Source organism: Mycteria americana, chromosome 4 (genome assembly GCF_035582795.1).
Source record: "Mycteria americana isolate JAX WOST 10 ecotype Jacksonville Zoo and Gardens chromosome 4, USCA_MyAme_1.0, whole genome shotgun sequence".
Lineage (NCBI taxonomy): Eukaryota > Metazoa > Chordata > Aves > Ciconiiformes > Ciconiidae > Mycteria > Mycteria americana.
In genome coordinates this window covers 37172393-37189429 of record NC_134368.1, presented here as the reverse complement: position 1 = coordinate 37189429, position 17037 = coordinate 37172393, and the positions used below count along the sequence as shown (strand labels likewise).

The 17037-nt window shown below is 38.1% G+C and overlaps 1 protein-coding gene across 4 annotated transcripts; it reads right to left on the bottom strand.

Moving 5' to 3' along the window:
- Positions 1–652: 652 nt before the first annotated feature.
- On the bottom strand, positions 653–6660 carry CCDC110 (coiled-coil domain containing 110). Of its 4 annotated transcripts, none has more exons than XM_075500205.1 (5): positions 6479–6660; positions 5910–6181; positions 4803–4868; positions 4040–4150; positions 653–3261 (listed from the first exon to the last, which is right to left on the bottom strand). In XM_075500205.1, the coding sequence occupies exons 2-5, from the start codon at positions 6024–6026 to the stop codon at positions 1915–1917; spliced, it is 1641 nt and encodes a 546-aa protein (XP_075356320.1). In that variant the 5' UTR covers positions 6027–6181; positions 6479–6660; the 3' UTR covers positions 653–1914. The 4 variants fall into 4 exon arrangements, with proteins under 4 accessions (XP_075356320.1, XP_075356319.1, XP_075356321.1 ...); XM_075500204.1 differs by having other exon boundaries at positions 654–3261; positions 6129–6181; XM_075500206.1 differs by lacking the exon at positions 4803–4868 and having other exon boundaries at positions 655–3261; positions 6129–6181.
- Between the last annotated feature and the right edge of the window lie 10377 nt (positions 6661–17037).

The window sequence follows — 17037 nt, the reverse complement described above, 5'->3', positions numbered from 1 at the left end:
TGTGGCATAATACTTTTGCCTATCTCCAGTAAAAAAACACAACCAACCCTTTTGTATCTTTTAAACATTTTTTACAGGAAAAAGCATTAAGAACTAGTCTTAGATCTTTAATGTAGTTTTTAGTCATTCTACTATATGTATCAGTCATGATACAAAAACATGCTCTATTACATTTACAGTCTTGTATTACAAACCAGATAAATAATTGTTAATTTGCTGCAATCAGTCTTTATGAATTATTGGAGAAATAGGAAGAAATGGATTATTTTTATGTTTCTGAAGAGATCATGCCCTTTATTGGCCAGGAGCTTGTAAACCTAGTGTTGTACTAATAGGAAAGTGAAGATAAATCATTACCTCTAAGTCTGTTCTGGAAACACCAATAACTAATTACATGGGTTTACTTTCATGGATTTATTTATTAAGGAGTGAGTAAAAAAAGAAGTTTCTAAAAAAATAGTCCTAATAGTGTTGTAGAGACACTGCATACAGGCAGCTTCAACTTCACAGAATATTTTATGCAGTATTTTTGAGAAACACTTCCTCCCCATGTCCCTTGTCTGAGAAAATCAGAGTATTTGTGCAGTGATTATATCCAAGAGGATAATTTTTGCGCCTTTCATAGCTATGACCATGTTCTCTGAATTTGTTTACACTGAAAATGTTAAAATTCATGTTTTAACTAATAAGCCTTCTAAGTCAGTATCTAGTATAAAGAGATAAAGGCTACCTTGTGTTGATTAAACATAGACCAGAATTAGATGTAATCTAAAACATACATAAACATAGATTAAACTTAATTTAGGATTCTTGCAGAAATAACCAGTGATATGTTGTGGCATGTACTAAGCTGTTCAGCTAAAAGGTTGTTAAGATTCCCTTCTGACTGTGAAATCCTAGGGACAGAATTCTATCTCCTGTAAACTGTCACAGTTTCATTAAATTTCTTTATACTCTTTACATTATGTAAGGATCTGCTTTTAGGAATCTGTGAAATTCAGCCAAGTATCAAAAAAGCAGGCAGTTCTTTTTAGAACATAACAAAAACATGGAAATGACTGGACATCAAAATTGTAAATGTTTGACAAAAGAAAACATTTTATTACAATTTATTTGAAGCAATAGACTGTTGTAGATTATCAGGAATTGCCTGGAAAAGAAAATCAGCTAATAAGCTATTGCAGAATAAAGCTTATACCTTGTGAATCATATTCCAAGGCTTTATACTTGGGCGAGAAATTTCTGTACAGATTCTAGTGGAATATTCAGAGTAACAGTTACATTGCATGGTATGAGTACCATGGTACCTGGTAACCAGGTTTCCTTTACCCACAGACTAGAGCTGTAGCTTGGCGTCAGAGATAAATATAATCCTTATGCAAATGGCTGAATTCAACCTGTAATACTTCTTTTCAGTAGTCTGCAGGTGGTTTTCTAATATTAAGCATTCTTTGGTCAATTTTCCAATGTCACTTTCATATTTGGAAGTGTCTTGTCTATATTCCTGCAGTTCTTTCTTAAGTAACTAATCTTCCTCTGACGTTTGTTACTGCTGTTGATAACCTCTTGCATTCTCAGTTTGCACTGGTCAAGTTAGACTTTAAAAGATCCGTACCTACTTTTGCATTTCTGAGTTCAGCCATGAGTTTCTTTTCTGTATAAACTTTATCTGATTGGAGTTTGTCTCAAAGTCCTTCTGCACCATCTGTTTAGGATTAGAACATTCCTGCAGGGTCATTTCAAGGTTAAGTTTTTGGTTTCCAGTGTTTGCATTAATTGAAGATGAGTTTCCAGTTCAGATTTCTCTGCAGTTTCTTTTTCTTTTTTTGTTGCGTTTCACTCTGATTTCTTTCAGGCTCTTGCTGTAGGGAACTATTTTCTTTTGTAAGCTGGAATATTTCTATCTTAAGTTTTTTATTTGTTTCTTGTAACTTGAAGCATTCCTTTTGCAAGGATTGCAAGGATTGCACTGAGCCTCTCTCTTTTGCAGGTAACAGCAGTAATCTTTACTTTTACTTTCTGGTTCCTAATTTGAAAATCATGTTGTGTCTGTATTGAATGTTGGTTTCCATTATGGAGTAGATTCCTCTCTTCCTCAAGGATGTTTTTCTGATTTTTGGGTTCTTTACATTTTCTTAAGAAGTTCTTTGCTTCCTTATTACATTCCTTGTTATCGTCTTGTGATTTAACCAACTGGATTTGCACACTTTTCTTTTCTTCAGCTAAATGCTTGACTTGCATATTACATCTTGATATTTTTTCTTTTGAAGACTGTATGGTAACAGTAAGAGGTTCCACTTTGTTGTTGAGAGCTAAATTTTCATTTGGAAAATCATGTACTGTTTTTTGCAGATGCTCAGAATTTTTCAGGGACTTTTGCAATGCTTCAATTTTGCCCTCATATTCAGAGGCTACTTTGATTTTGCTGAACTCCTGATTTCCTGGCCTCAGTAACGTTTGATTTAAAGTAGTCTGTTGTTGTTCTTTTTTTAGTTGCTCTTTGTTATCAAGCATTAGTAGCTTATCTTTCACTATCTCGAAAAAAGAATTAACCTGGAATCTGTGACCTTCACTGTAATTGATTCTAAATTCTTTATGTACATCTTTGCTTTGAGATTCTGCTTTTTCACTGTATACTGTTGTAAGAGAACCACCCCATACATTGGCACATTCGGAGTCTTTATAAAATTCTTGATCAAAATGTAGGCCATTTTCTTTAACTGGAACTAAACCAATATGTGATTCATCTAAAGAGGTCACAACTTCTGCACTTTCTTCTAAGTTACTTAATTTTTCTCTGGATAAAAAGCCGGATTTTTCTGTATTGTCTGCTAACAAACCCAAATCATTATGGATGGACTTCTGAAATTCTTGTTTTAGCATCTTGGTAGGATAGTTAGTATTGTCTATTTTTTTAAATTCTTTCCCAAATTTGGGAAAAGGTATATGATGTTTCGATTCACTCAAAATGGCCTTCTCATGGGCAGCATTCAACCTTTCTGTCTCCAAATCAGTGCCAGATAGCAAATGTCCACATTTATGTTCATTTTTTAATGCAAGTATCCTCTTGTTTCCAAACAGATCTTCTGAATTTTTAACCTTTTCAGTTGCTATAGTTTTAAGTGAAATCCTGCGTGGAATATTTATATCACTGACGACATTTCCAGTATTGGAATTTGCTTCTACATGCTCATCTGAAGAGGGTTGTTGATCACAATGAACTTTTCTCTTAGAAAGCAGCGATTCAGTATTTTCCGTAAGCTACCCCACAAAATTAAAAACAAATGTACAAAAAACTGTCATGCTGTAAAAATTGTGAAACATCGCAGTACTGGAAGCATAAGACAACTACGTTGTTACCAAAGCCACTTATCAATCAAGACTTGTACAGTTTACCTCTGCCAATGCCATTTACCCATTAAAAGAATGTAAACAGTTATCATAGGCCCCATTTCATTCAGGACTGGGCTTTGGAGCAGGCACAAAATACAAAGTAAGTGTCTTAAATTGATTAAGTATATTTCCAGCAGAGGAGAGATGACTTAAGCAGACTATAGTTTGTCTTTAATAGTTTTTGTCATCCCAGTCCCTATGAAATAAGGGCAAACTAGCGTTCACACTAAATGTAGACAGAAAAAGTAGGGTTTATTCAGCATTTTGTAAGAGAGGGACAAAATTTTGTCCCTGTCCTCATTTCTCTCTTCTCTCCTTGACTCTCTGCCCTGTCTCCCTATATGCTTTGCATTGCATTCCATGCCCACTGAAGATAATCCAAATTAATTTGGGGAAGATCAGGTTACAATTTTACCTGTGCAGAAGAGAAACTGAGTTTTAATTATAATGGGTGGGAGGGAATAGTATATGTAGTTATGGGTAAAGTTCTGCTACCCAGAAAAATCTCAGGAAGAAGATACTGTTGGGTTTTTTTTTTTTAATATAAAATCCAGAATACCCCTTGGGTTATTTTCCAAAAACCACTCTCAAAACCCAAGGTCCAGCTAAAGAAAACTTGTTTGTAGGTAAAAATTGTTAAACATACCAGAGATGCATCACTTTGTGTGCAAGTCATCAAAATCTTCTCTGAACTACATAGTGGAGTTTTAATTTCAAATATATTTTTATTTAGTATCTCACGGATTTTAGACTGTACCTGAAAAAGATTGAGATTGTTTACAGAAAACATAAATGTAGAAATATTTCATTTTCCAAAAATATCCAATTACTCAAGAAGTTCTCTCTTTGGAAGAGACCAGATGGAAGTAGCATGTAGGAATATGGAATTGTTTATAACCAACAAAGTGTAAATGTCCTTCCAGCATCAGATAATTAGCTTTTATATAAAGAACCAGATAAAGCGATGTCAGAAAAATGCTCCTGAAAAGGCGGCTTGGCATTTTGTGAAACATTACAGTTTGCAACAATGGAACAGGTTCTGCTGACAGTGACATAATGTGGAATTAACTTCTTTGAAAAGAACAGAGCTTCCTTGAGTTTACAGCGATATAAATGAGAGAAGGATCTAGTCCTTTGCTTTTTTTTTTCCAGCTTAGTTTTGTTTTTCCTCTGTTTTTCTGAGGTTTTAAAATAGTTTTTATAAGCCCCCAAATAATACTGTGACTAAGAAAGAGCAAGAACCTAGAAGTAAGATTATCTTACCAGCTATTTTAAGATGGACAGATGACTAAATGTATACTTAATGTACACAATAGTCTAAGACAGATCTTACTTAAAACACCTATGGCAGTATGTAAAAATACAGCAGGAGGTTTTGCATTTTAAGAGCATTTGTGTTCTACTTTTACCGTGTTAATATTCTCCAGAGTCTGTTGCCGAAATCTCTGAAATGATTCCAGCTGTTGCTGAAGAATCTAAAATGTATGAAATAAATATTAGAAAATTGGTTGGTAGGTTTTTTCATTGTTGTTGTTTTTTGGTTTAAATGTTGAGATGAGTTAGGATATTTTCTCAGTTGAAATGTTTCTTTTCCAGTCCCAAGATTGTTTTCACCCAGCCTGAGTCAACAGGAGTTCCTCAAATGCTTCTTTCACTATCCAATAGCCATTTAGAAACTTACTTGCAGTATTGGAAGGATTTCAGCATAGTTCTTCACAGACAGTTGCTCACGTTACAGAAAGCACTGTCACGTCTGGCATTACTTTGGATCTTAGTCTTTGCAGTGAGACCAAATGAGCTTCTGTTAGAATTCATACTCCAGTTCCAAAAATCATCTTTCTGGTTTAGACTGTCGCGTACTGGTTGGACAACATAAGAAAGTTGGACTGTCTCTGGGATTAGTAAAGGGAAACCCTAGTATTCTGCATTAACAGAAGTAATATTGGCTAAGCTCTAATGACTTAGAAGTGCTTTGAAATACATAGTGCAAATTCTTTACATAGATCAAAGGATTTTTCTCTGAATGAATCATTCCTAGGTCACAGGAATTCAGAAGCTCAGTCAAAATCTCAGCTAAAGGAATGAGCATGTGCATAGAGCAAAATTTGGATAGCTTTCCATGCTTTGGAAGAAATTTCCCCAAAACATAAAAGAGGAAGAAAAGAGGCGGGCAGAGAAGTACTGTACATCATATACCTGAGTTATGCAACTGTACTGATATCAAAACCAAAACCCAAACATACTTTGCCTAGTCATTATTCAAGTGGAAATTGTAGTTTGCAGTAATGCTGTCAATTTCAGAAAACTTCAGCAAGTCTGATTTCTTACTGAAAAACATCAGTGAAGAGTGACAGCTCTTGTTGTATGGTCCTAGCCCTGCATACAGTTAGAAGTATATTGAAACAATCAATCACTGTATTTATATTCATATTAACCACTTTGCATTTGTTGGGCAATGTAAAAGAGACAAGCTGTTAATTAGCAAAGTCTGCGAATACCGAGAATTAACACTTCACCCGAGCAGCTCCTGAAGTAAGGCACCTGTAATCGGTAGCTAGCCTGAGCTGCTCTTGCTGCTCTGGTGAAGTCTGGTGCAGGCCAGTTTGCCAGCAGTGTTTTGGCACTAGGCACATCCATAGACTTAAATAAATACACCATATGGAAATTCTGCTAGCTAAGACTCTTTATGCCCAGCCATCCTGCTCTCTCCTGCAGTCAGAATCAAACCAGCTTACTTCCAATGTTGTTTGCGGGTCAGTTGGGTCTTCTGCTCCTAGTGTGTGATCATCTGCAAGTAAAAATGACACACCTACAATTAGCAGAGCTTGAAGTTCACAGGGAGAGCAATTTCAGATCTAACAAGGGAAAACTGAGAGAATTCAGCCTTGCTATCCAGCCTGAGGACGGACATAATTGCTTATTTCTCCTGCTCTGGGTTGTCTGGCCCTGCTGCAGTTCCTGGCACAGGGCAGGATCATCTGCAGGAGAATTAGCGTCTGGAAGGTCTCCCAGGAAGCAGCCCAGGCTCCCGCCAAGAGCGAGTATCTCTTTGAAAGAGGTGAAGCAACCGTGGCAAAACATGTACCTCGAGGGACTTCTGTCACCGCCACGCCACTCAGGTGCGGGGGCTGGCCCCCGGAGAGGGCGGGACAGCCCTTCATTCCAGCGCTGCCTCTCCTCTGGGCCGTTCTTCCTCCCGCCGGTGCCGCTTCCTCCGCAGGAGGCCGCTTTGGCCACGCCACCCCAGGTCTCCCTCAGGAGCAGAAGTGGGGACCGGCGCGCTCACCGCACTGACGCAGCGAGGCGTGCTGCCGCGTTCTGTGACAATGACATCAGAGTTTGCAGTGACACCGCCCCTCGCGCCCCAGCCGTCTCGAGTCCCGCCGCCGCGCGGTGGCGCTGCGCCACACCGTCCTCCCCGCCGGCAGCGCGGGCCGCTGTGCGGCCGGCCGTGAGCTCCCCCGGCGGCCCGGAGAGCCCGCAGGCCCGGCAGGGCGGCGGAGGAGTGCCGGGCAGTGAGTGCCCCGGCGAGGCTTCCCTGCCCCGCCGCCCCCGTGGTGGCGGCCGCTCTCTTCGGCGCGGCGGCCCGCTCGGCATGCCGCCCGTCGCTGAGGGGCCGGCCCAGCTGCCTGCTCAGAATCGGCCCCGGCAGCCCCGCGGAGAGTGCGCCTATGCGCCAAGTGCCGCCTCTGTGTTTCTTTACTCTTTTTTTGTTCTTTGGGGGTTTTTTGTTTGGTTTTTTACTTTTTATTGCACACACCCCCACGCGTTGTCACTCTGGGCGGGCTTGCTCTATAGCCCAGTGGCATCTGTGATACATGTTTTTGTCATTTACATTTTAAAAGTCACACTCTGCCACACGTTGCTTAAATTTAAACAGGGATTGCACGAGTGTAGTTTCATCCTGCCAGGAAAAAAAAAAAAAAAGAGAAAAAAGTTTCCCTACTAAAATATTTGGAGCTCCTGAAACGTCTATGAACAATAGTTGTTGGCATTTTCTGCGTTCAAAGTACAAGAGCAGGCGTTCACTATGAATAACTTGTATCCGCGTGAGTAGGCTCACGGAAAGACTCCTCACGTAACTAGGGGGCTCGGGTGAATAAAGTCTGGAATATTAGGCACAGGTGGTTAAGCCTGATTGCTTCTCGAAAAGCACCTGTAAGGCTGACGTTCCTGGGAAACCTTTGTTTGCAAAAGCAACTGCTAACATATGTCATTGACGTTATTTTGGAAAGCAGTACTACCAAAGGTAAAGTGTTTTTTTTTAAATTTTATTTTAAGTCTGATCTGTGTCAGGCTTTTAAGTTAAAGCTTGTATAACAGTTAATTGGTAAAAGTTATATATTTTCTTAAACCCAATATTGCATAAAAGCTAAAAATCTGGCAGGATTTGTTGATGAAAGAACAGATTCAACCTCAAAATTTTTCTTTCACTTTCAAATTGTGTGTAGTTATTTCTTTTAACTTTTTTATTTTAATAGGGAGAAAGTGGATGAAATCTGTAATATAATTGGTTAACTAGTTTAGTGGTGGGAGATGTTGAAGAAATTTGAGTTTTTTAATATTCAGTCATGGGACTTGTCATTCAGTGCTTATGCTAAAAGTTTATGCACGTGCTTATAGCATGGGAAGATTATAGTTCCACAGACTAACAAAGACATTGATAATGGTACATTTGAACATCATTTTGGAAGGATAGTTTGCAATTATGTAGAGTTAAGTTGGGATCATGACTCTCAGTCCTTAAGAATGGCATAGCTGTAATATTCAAGGTTTTCAGGCTCTCCAAATAGTTCTAACATGTTTTTGCAGAAGTACAAAGTTAGTGAAACCTCCCACCTGTCGAGGGACAGCTGAACAGTTTAGTGGCTGGAATTAGTCTAGCAGTATTACACAACACCAACAAACATAAATCTTATATTTAGCTACTTACTTTCCAACCCAGAAATAATTTTTTTTCTCATTTTTGTGGCATTGTAAGGGGAAAAACAAGTTTTAGCTTATGTTTGCAATCCATAATTAATAGAACATAAAACCTGTCACTGTAATCTGTCCCCCGCTTACAATTTTTGAGGGTTTTTTGGATCCTATTCTAACATTAGTGACAATGTTGTCTCCAGAGGTTTTTCTTCAGTACTCTTCTGCAAACTAGAATCAGAACCTTTTGCTGAGAGTCACTGATGGAGAAATTTGCCCTTAAAGTTTTGGGAATGGCTTTTTAACAGTTAATGTTTTTGATTGTTGAATCAGGCATTTCAGCATGTGCTTAAGCTATGCTAGCAAATCAAGTATGACTTTTTTTACGTTGGGCTGTTTTGTCAAAGATAACTTAGAAATGTTTGTAAGTTGTGAAGACCATATTATACCATGAAAGATCTGGAAGACAGCAGAAGGCTTTGCTGCCAAGGAGTGCAAGTGGAAGGAGAATGAACTAGTGATGCAAGAAAAATTCACTGTTTGAATAAATGTAAAAATAATTTTCAGGCTCAGCTCCTTCGTGATTCTGGTATAAGCCATCCAAATTGTGGAAATTTGTCAGAATATTGCATCTTCTTTGTCAGCGAAGATAGAACCATTAAGACCAGTGAGTTCTGCCACTGATATGTGTAGAAATTGACAGACACAGCGGATCAATTTAGTATTACCAGGAGTCTGTGTGTGAATCTCAGTTGGTGAGAGAGTAAATCCTGTGGTATACTACCAGTTTAAACAACAAAGAAAGGTTCTAAATAACGAAACTATAAATCTTCCCCAAAAAAGCGCCATCAGAGGGTGCGTATGCTGTAGAGACTGTTCTTAATATATCTGCATTGTGATCTTCCCGGGTTCCTGAAAAGCCAGTAAGAACAGTAAGGACAACAACAAAAGCCTTGTGGAGTTGTCAGCTCCTGTTTGCAATTAAATAAACAAGATCAGCTGTTTGAAAACTGAAAATAAAACAGCTTCCTAAATAGAGAGAAGCATCTAGTCCTGAATTTGAGACAAACGGAGAATGGGTACGGAAGTCTTGACCTGAAAACATATGGAAGTCTTGGCCTGAAAACAATATGATCATTGTAAAATTCTGATGTATATGTAAAATTCTGATGTACATGTTTATCTGAAACAAGACCAGTACCTTGTTTTGTTTAGAAATAAACTATATCATGCGCTTCATTTTATATAAATACATGAGTGGAAATTGACCCATGAGAGGTCCTCTCCAGCAAGAAAAAAAGTGAAAAATAACAGAATGTTCTTTTTGGATTTCTTATGCAATGTACAGGAAAATTTTCCAGTGCAAAAGCAGTGCCAGGAAGCTAAACACTGCACGGAATCACAGAAGACAACAGTGGGCCATTAGGTAATTGGCTGCAAATGAAGAATTGGTTTAGCCAGTTTGAGTTAGTTCTGTGTTAGCAGTCAGTGGAGATATATGTAGCTGTCCTCCCTTCTCTCTTGAGCTCTTTTCCATCGTATTTTAGTTGCCTGTTTTTAAGATACTCATCTAAATTGCAGCTCCAACGCAACAGGCTTATTAAAAACCACCTAAAAATCTTCACAAGAGATGTGGAGGGAAAAGAAACTGAAAACCAAGGACAGGAGTAGATAAAATAGAGCAGCAGCTAAAAGTTCAGTGCATCTGAAGATTGCCAGAAACGTAGCAATGAGTGGATGGCATTCAGGAAGCACTGACAAGTAAAATGGGGAAAGGAGTAGTCAGGATTCTGAGATACAGGATTTGTTCAGCAGCATGCAGTTACCTGAGTAAGGACAAGGCAATTAGTTATGAGATTGTATTACTAAGTTTGAGAAATAACGTAGTGTTTGAGGAAAAAAACCCACACTTCCAAAAAGTATTAATTTTATATGAAAGATTTAAAATATGAAGACATTTATGAAGCATTCTTAACAATTTTCAGGCTGTTGAGCTAGCTTGGAAGAGCTGATAGAATCCATAATTCAGCCTCAAATTTTAATGGTGATCAGAGAGTAAAAAATGGGGGAAAAGTCTGGTAGAAGAAGCCTAAAGTTCACTTTAAAGATGATATTTTGGAATTTGCTAGGCTTCATAAATTAAGTTTATCAGTAATTTATCAGATTGCAATCTTGGAAAAGAAAATCTGCTGAAATATGCAGGGGCAAAGCAAAGTTAAAATTATAAGGAGGAGATGATATGATGCAAGCAGTGACATTGTAGGGAAGAGCTAGGCATGCACTTAATGGAAGGAAATAAACAAACGCCATGACCAGCTGGTGTGCACAAGAGCAAAAACCATCTTAACAAAGCCAGCAAACGGGGACAGTACAAACCTATAAAGAAAAAACAACGTACAGCACCTTGGGCGATGAAGAGTATTTCAAGGGTAACTTTCAAGACCTCCCAGCTGCCTGTGTTCTCCCATGACTTGGGGCATGGAGGCTCTTCAGAGAGCCTGCCAGACCGGGGCTCTGTGGCCACCAAGGCAGGAACAGGAGAGAAATCTCTTGGCAGAACCCTTGTTGCACAGTCCCACTCTCTGTGTACAAGTGGTGGAGGTTCCCTTTGTGCCCCAGCAGATGGTTTTGGCATTAGTTTCTGAATGGGACCGTGTGGGTGCCATTATTCTTGTCTAGTACGTAGGGTGGCCCACTCACCTCATTCCCCTCTGTTTGCCTTAAGAGCTGAGGGCTGCTGACTGGATCCCTTTTAAGCTGGGAAGTGCTACAACAAGTGAATGTGAAACCTAATGTCACATTAAAGGGTTTGGTGAAAGAAAAGAAAAAAAAGAGTTGTGGGATGAAAGTGTGTAATCGCTTGGTCACATCACAGTAAAAGAATTTCTGCTTTGTGGATAGGTGAATTGGATATGGAGGTCAAACCTGATCTTGCAAAGAGAGAGTAAATAACTATTTTTTGACAAAGAGTACCTACTCCAGGCCTCAGGAAGAGTATATAAACTGTAGAACAAGTTCCAATAAATGAGGAAGATCAATTTCAAAATGTCTTTTTTGGATAAATATATGTACAAAGTAGTCAGTTGTTTGTCGTGAAGTTACTCCCTTGGTGGGTTTACTGGACAAGAGCAGAGAGAAGGGATGGGAGAAGTCTTTAGGTCTCATCTCAAAGGACCAGAAAGTAAGCATCCTTACAAATTCTTGCCTCTTCCAACTCTAGTCATTTAGGTGTGACTTTGATACTTAGAAAAATGTGTATCTATATTGGATTAAAACATTCTTCTTTGGGGGAAGGGAAAGTGATATATTTTGAGTGAATGTTTTGCCTGGGATAAACCCTGTGCTTGCTCGGCCCTACTCTTGAGTTGCTGAGCTAAGCACGAGAAAGAAACCTTGGGAAGAGGTTGCTAATAGCCGGTGATGTGAAGCAGTGTTTCATCTTGTGATATGAGTTAAGTCTTTCTCTTCCCTCTTACAGGTAGTCATCTTAAGATGGAAGAGACATTCTCTGAAGATGAAGGTAAATTGAAGGTGAATTGATCTTCTTGAAGATCTGAGGAGAATTCTGCTTTTCCTTTTTTTTTTTTTTTTTTGAATGATTCCAGTAAGCAGGTATGATTAGAGGCTAATAATTTGAATAAAATCAGAACTAGTATCTTTTTAAAAACTGATGCTGAATACATGAATACATTCCCCATCCTTAAAAAGACTGCAAAAATACTGATTTATTTTACAAAACACTTCAGCATCATCTAACGCAAAACTTTAGAAAAATGACAGGCATTACTATTTTAATATGAGGGTGCAAGAAGTGCCAAGGTTTACTAGTATTTTCCTTAACTGGTATTTGACATTGATTGTCTCTTCCTTAAAGAAAGCTTTCACAGAAAGAGTCAGCAACGGTATTCACTAACTGTTTTTATTTAAAAAAAATAAAAAAAAGGAGAGAGACCTATCTGGAAACAGTCCATTGTTCTCATAACTTGCAGTATCAGATGCCAACCTGTCTTGAGACTGCATGGCGCAGGTCTTTATAGCCCCATGAATCTTCTTAGGGAAATGTGGGCTAAATATGAACAGCTAATTAAATTTGTCTGTGCCTGTAAATATGATAGAAATGTTAGAATCAGCTACAGGGACAGCTGTCACCTCTTGATTATTGTGAGACGATGAGTGGACGTGTTCCATGAACCTTTGAACAGGTGCAACCTAGACAGGTTTATTAAAACACGATAGCAGTAAGTATACAAGTATGTGAGGCATTGGGATCTGACAGGGTGATCATAGAGACAGAATACATTAAATATTTGGAGACGTCAGTTTGGTTCTCTAACTTGAGAGGCAAAGTATAAGTCGGAGCTACTGTCATTTTACCTAAATTGATGTCTTTCAGGGAGGTCTGAAGTAGCAAGGGCAGAGTAATTTAAGATATAAATTCAAAAGAGGATTCTTTTATCACCACTGTGGCAAACTTGCCCACTTTTTTTGTGTAGAAATCTGTATGAGTGTAGCTGTTATATTGTTCTACTCTATTAATTCATTTTTACCATGTATCCAGTATCCTCTGTTATTGGTACTTAAGATATAAGGTTAGACACTGAACATTTTTGTCTGACCTTGGAATTTGGGGAAAAAAGAGATTGTCCTGCTTTCAGATTACGATGTTATCTGTTCAAGCCCTTTCAGCATTCAGGAGGAGGAGTTGTTTTCAGGAAATTTAATTGCCATGAAAAGCCTTTTTGCACACAGCAATGAGATCCAGTGCAATACTGCAGTCTGAATGCCGCAAAGGTTTTGCCTTTTTCCTTACCTGCCACAGTAGAACCATGATTGCTTTGGCAGCTTGTTATTTGCCCAGATGCTACCACTATAAAGCATATTTTACTCAATCCTTACTTCTGCCTAGAGCAGGGGCAATAGCTGATACCATTTTTGCTAACAGACGTCAAAAGCTACATCTGTGTTTAGGTGTGACTTTCAAAGAACAGCCTTTATGTCACAGGGTTATTAGAACTCCACACTTAATAAAGGTGGTGTTAAAATAAATGCTTACCTCGTTAGCATTTTCATGGACCTGTAAGGAGAGACAGCACTGTATGTCAGTGCATCATTTCTGAAACGCTACACTTTCGTACTCTGTCAAAGGTGAGAGTAGCTCTTGATTCAGCAAAGCCAGTTGTTTGTTAATAAGCAGTGAATAGGAATTATGTGGGAAAGGCAGTTAACAGAGCTTTGTGGTGTATGTCTTCATAGAGAAGAATCTCATAGCAAGTCATAGTGAGAATGGAAAAGGGTAGATGGATTATGAGTCAGAGAAGAAATAAGTGAACGTTTTTAGAATTACGATCCTGTATTAGGATAGAAGAATCTCCTGAAATCCCTGAGATTGTGTAGTCATAAATTAATTTATACTCAAACGGAAGTGTAAAGAACTAGTCCTGTTAACACCATGCAGGATCTTTACCTGGTCTCTCATTTTTCCAATTCATTTGAGTTTAGGGAAGAGAGAAATTGGTATGAGCCAGCCAGCAACTGGATCAGCTGATAAAAGATCTTGCCGGTGTCTTGGTGTATGACTATTTTTTACACATTTTACTCTGTGTGTTCTTTCTTTATGCTGAATGGTTATTTGTGCCTTTTTCTCTCACTTTGTAACTCCTACAGCTTCTTTATTTCAACCTCAGTCCGCCAATCTTACGTGGAAAAAAGGCAAAAGAACAAAATGTTTATAAATTATCGTGCCATTTATCCTTCATATTGTGTCTTTTCCCTTCCATACTGTAACTGCCTTGTCTGCTTAGTCTGTATTTTAAACTGTGGGCTACCAGTTATTTCTTATTCTCTATACAGTGGCTGATACAGTTGGGCCATCTCTGCTTCTGAGTGTTCTTGTAATATATGCTTTTCTTATAAATAATAAAATGACATAAGGTAGACAGTGGAAGAATCTCACTTTGAAACAATTATACTTTTCACCTCATACATCCTACTTGTGTATAGTTTTGAATTGGCTTGCTCAAAGAGGTGTGAGAGATCTAGAGCAGTGAACAGGAGCTCTCTGTAAAAGTGACTGTGGTTTGGAAGGTAGGGGTATTCTTGCAGTGAAAGTAAAATGAAATTGAGGGAAATTGCAAGAGTGAAACAGCCTTTTTCCTTACATGCCACAGTAGAACCATGATTGCTTTGACAGCTCGTTATTTGCCCAGATGCTACCACTATAAAGCATATTTTACTCAATCCTTACTTCTGCCTAGAGCAGGGGCAATAGCTGATACAATTTTTGCTATTTGCTATACAATTGCATCCCTTTGCAGCAGAAAGGGATGCAATTCTTGGAAAATATTAGAAAGCCAAAATAAAAGTGTCTTAGTGAAGTGTCTCATATTTGACAGTTTTAATCCACTCCCAACTTTCTTAAATGTGCAAGTTGTAGAAGTAAAAACATTACAAGTCCACTCTCTGCAAAGTATATCAGTGGTGAGAATTAGTTGTGATGTTGCCAATTAGAGAAATTTCAGTCAGAAATACGATTACTAAATAGATGGCATTCATTTATAAGTAATAGGTTGAATGGGTTCTATACACAAACTGAAGTCAATATGTGGAAAGGATATTTTAGCTGTAAGTAGACTGAAAGACTGATTGTAATTTGTGCAATCATAGATTCTCTTTGGGATTTACTCTTGCTCAGAGAAAACTACCTATGCCTGTGCTTTGTGTATCTGCACAACCTGCAAGCACCTCGTAATTACACTGTCTGCAAAGCTGGTGCTGGGAAACTTTCTATATGCAAATGGACTGAATATTTCTGTGCCTTGTGGCAGGAGTGTAAGGTGTTGCTACTGACACCCTACAGGTTTTGTGTAAAATCATAAACAATATTGCTCTTTGTTGTAATATGGAAGCTTGGTTTTGGCCTGAATGTGTTGAGATAATTTGTCTGCATGTATTACTTTCTCTTTTCTTTTTTCTTTGCCATTGAACATATTGTTCCCATCATATCTCTTTAGTGTGTCTGGTCTAGTTAATATTTAACTTTTTATAGGCTGCTGGTTTAGCAGGATAATGAAAAACCTCTTAAATCAAGAATATACGACAAAGATTTTTTTAAAAAATCATCATACAGAGAATGAGACATTTATAAAAATCTGGTTTTGAACAGTGTCTGGAAAAGAAAGACTGTGAAAAGCTTGCAAGGGATTTTTCCTTTTGCTCAGAATCCTCTTGGTATTTGCTGAATATTGTGTTTTCTGAGTAATAAATAATAATCTTTAACTACTCTACAGTTTCTGTGCTTCTGGATTTGTCACTCCAACACAGCTGTAATTTTGTCAGCACATGAACTGTATGAAAGAGTGTTTCTTTAAAGTTTTATTTTGGACAACTGTCCTAGCCTGTTCCAAAGAGAGCATTGTTTTCACAGTAATATAATATACAATCTTTCAAAACTCTCCTAAAAGCTTTACTGGTCTTTGGATCATGCCCTGGTGTGGGGAGAGCGAGGATTAGGTGGACTGAGTGTAACTAAAAACACTCACTCAGTGTGCTAAAACAAATGTGTGCTTTACCATATATAGAAACAAAATCCTTTGTGAACTTGGACATTGTGTAGATAATATTACTTATCAAGCATATGGTGTGGAGACAAAGATTTTAGTTGGTGGTACTGAGCATATGCTGAAGACTTGTATGCATTTTATGTCAAAACTTCACGTATTAAGAAAAAGGAATAATCTGCTTGTGCAAGTTTCTTGTTAACAATTTCAAAAGAAGCTATCTGAATAGCTTGCTTGGATAAGAGGAGAAAAAAAAAGAAATGCATAGGGGCAAATCTGCAGAGTGTGGTTGCCTTTAGAGATAAAATTTACTGGATGTGCCAACAAACATGTTTGATTTCCCACCATTTTATTTATAAATGTATGAACCCAGTAGGTGAATAATAATCTTGTCCCTGTGAAAAAGCCTCCCTAAAATAGAGTTTAAATCAAGTGCATGTGTTTTACGTGCAAGTCAGATCTATACCCAACTGCAGAGTTGTTCCCTTTTATATGGTTTATAGAAATTTGAACCAAAATTCTTGAGGAAACACCTCTGAGCTTTGGAACATCTGAAGCTGGGTCCAAATTCTGAGACTGGATATATCTCTAGTTTTAAACAGTCAGTAATTTAATTTCTGTTAAGAAACTTTTCCTCTATGAAAGTTGCAAGAAATGCTTCAAGCTATGTCTGCATTAGCAGCCAATGTGGTGCAGTAGGAGCAGATCAGTTGGTACTGAGGACCTGGCATCTACCTACTCTGTGTTTCAAGGAGGGGCTATTTAGCTCTAATTTGATTCTATGGACTGAATGCCCATTAGTGGTTGGTGTGCATTAGCAGTGCTCCCAGAGATCATCTTCTAGTTGAATTTAGTCGTAAAGGAAACCACTTTGTGCTCTCTGAAGCTGTTGTGTGATGTGAACCAAAATGCAGGAAGTGGGAGCGATGGGGGGTTTACTTTCAATGGTATACTCCTGATCTGAACAAAAGTGTTAGTCTAATTTTTTAAGTGATGAAATGTGGTTGAAAAACTGAAAAATGTTATTGAGTTGATGGAAACAACATAGTTTCTTTTAACTACTTTAGAGAACTGTTTAGGTTTCAAATTGTTGGCAATGCTTCAGCATTACTTAAAAGACCAAAGCATTTGTCTTGGAACAATTGATACAACAGCACCATATAAATTAACC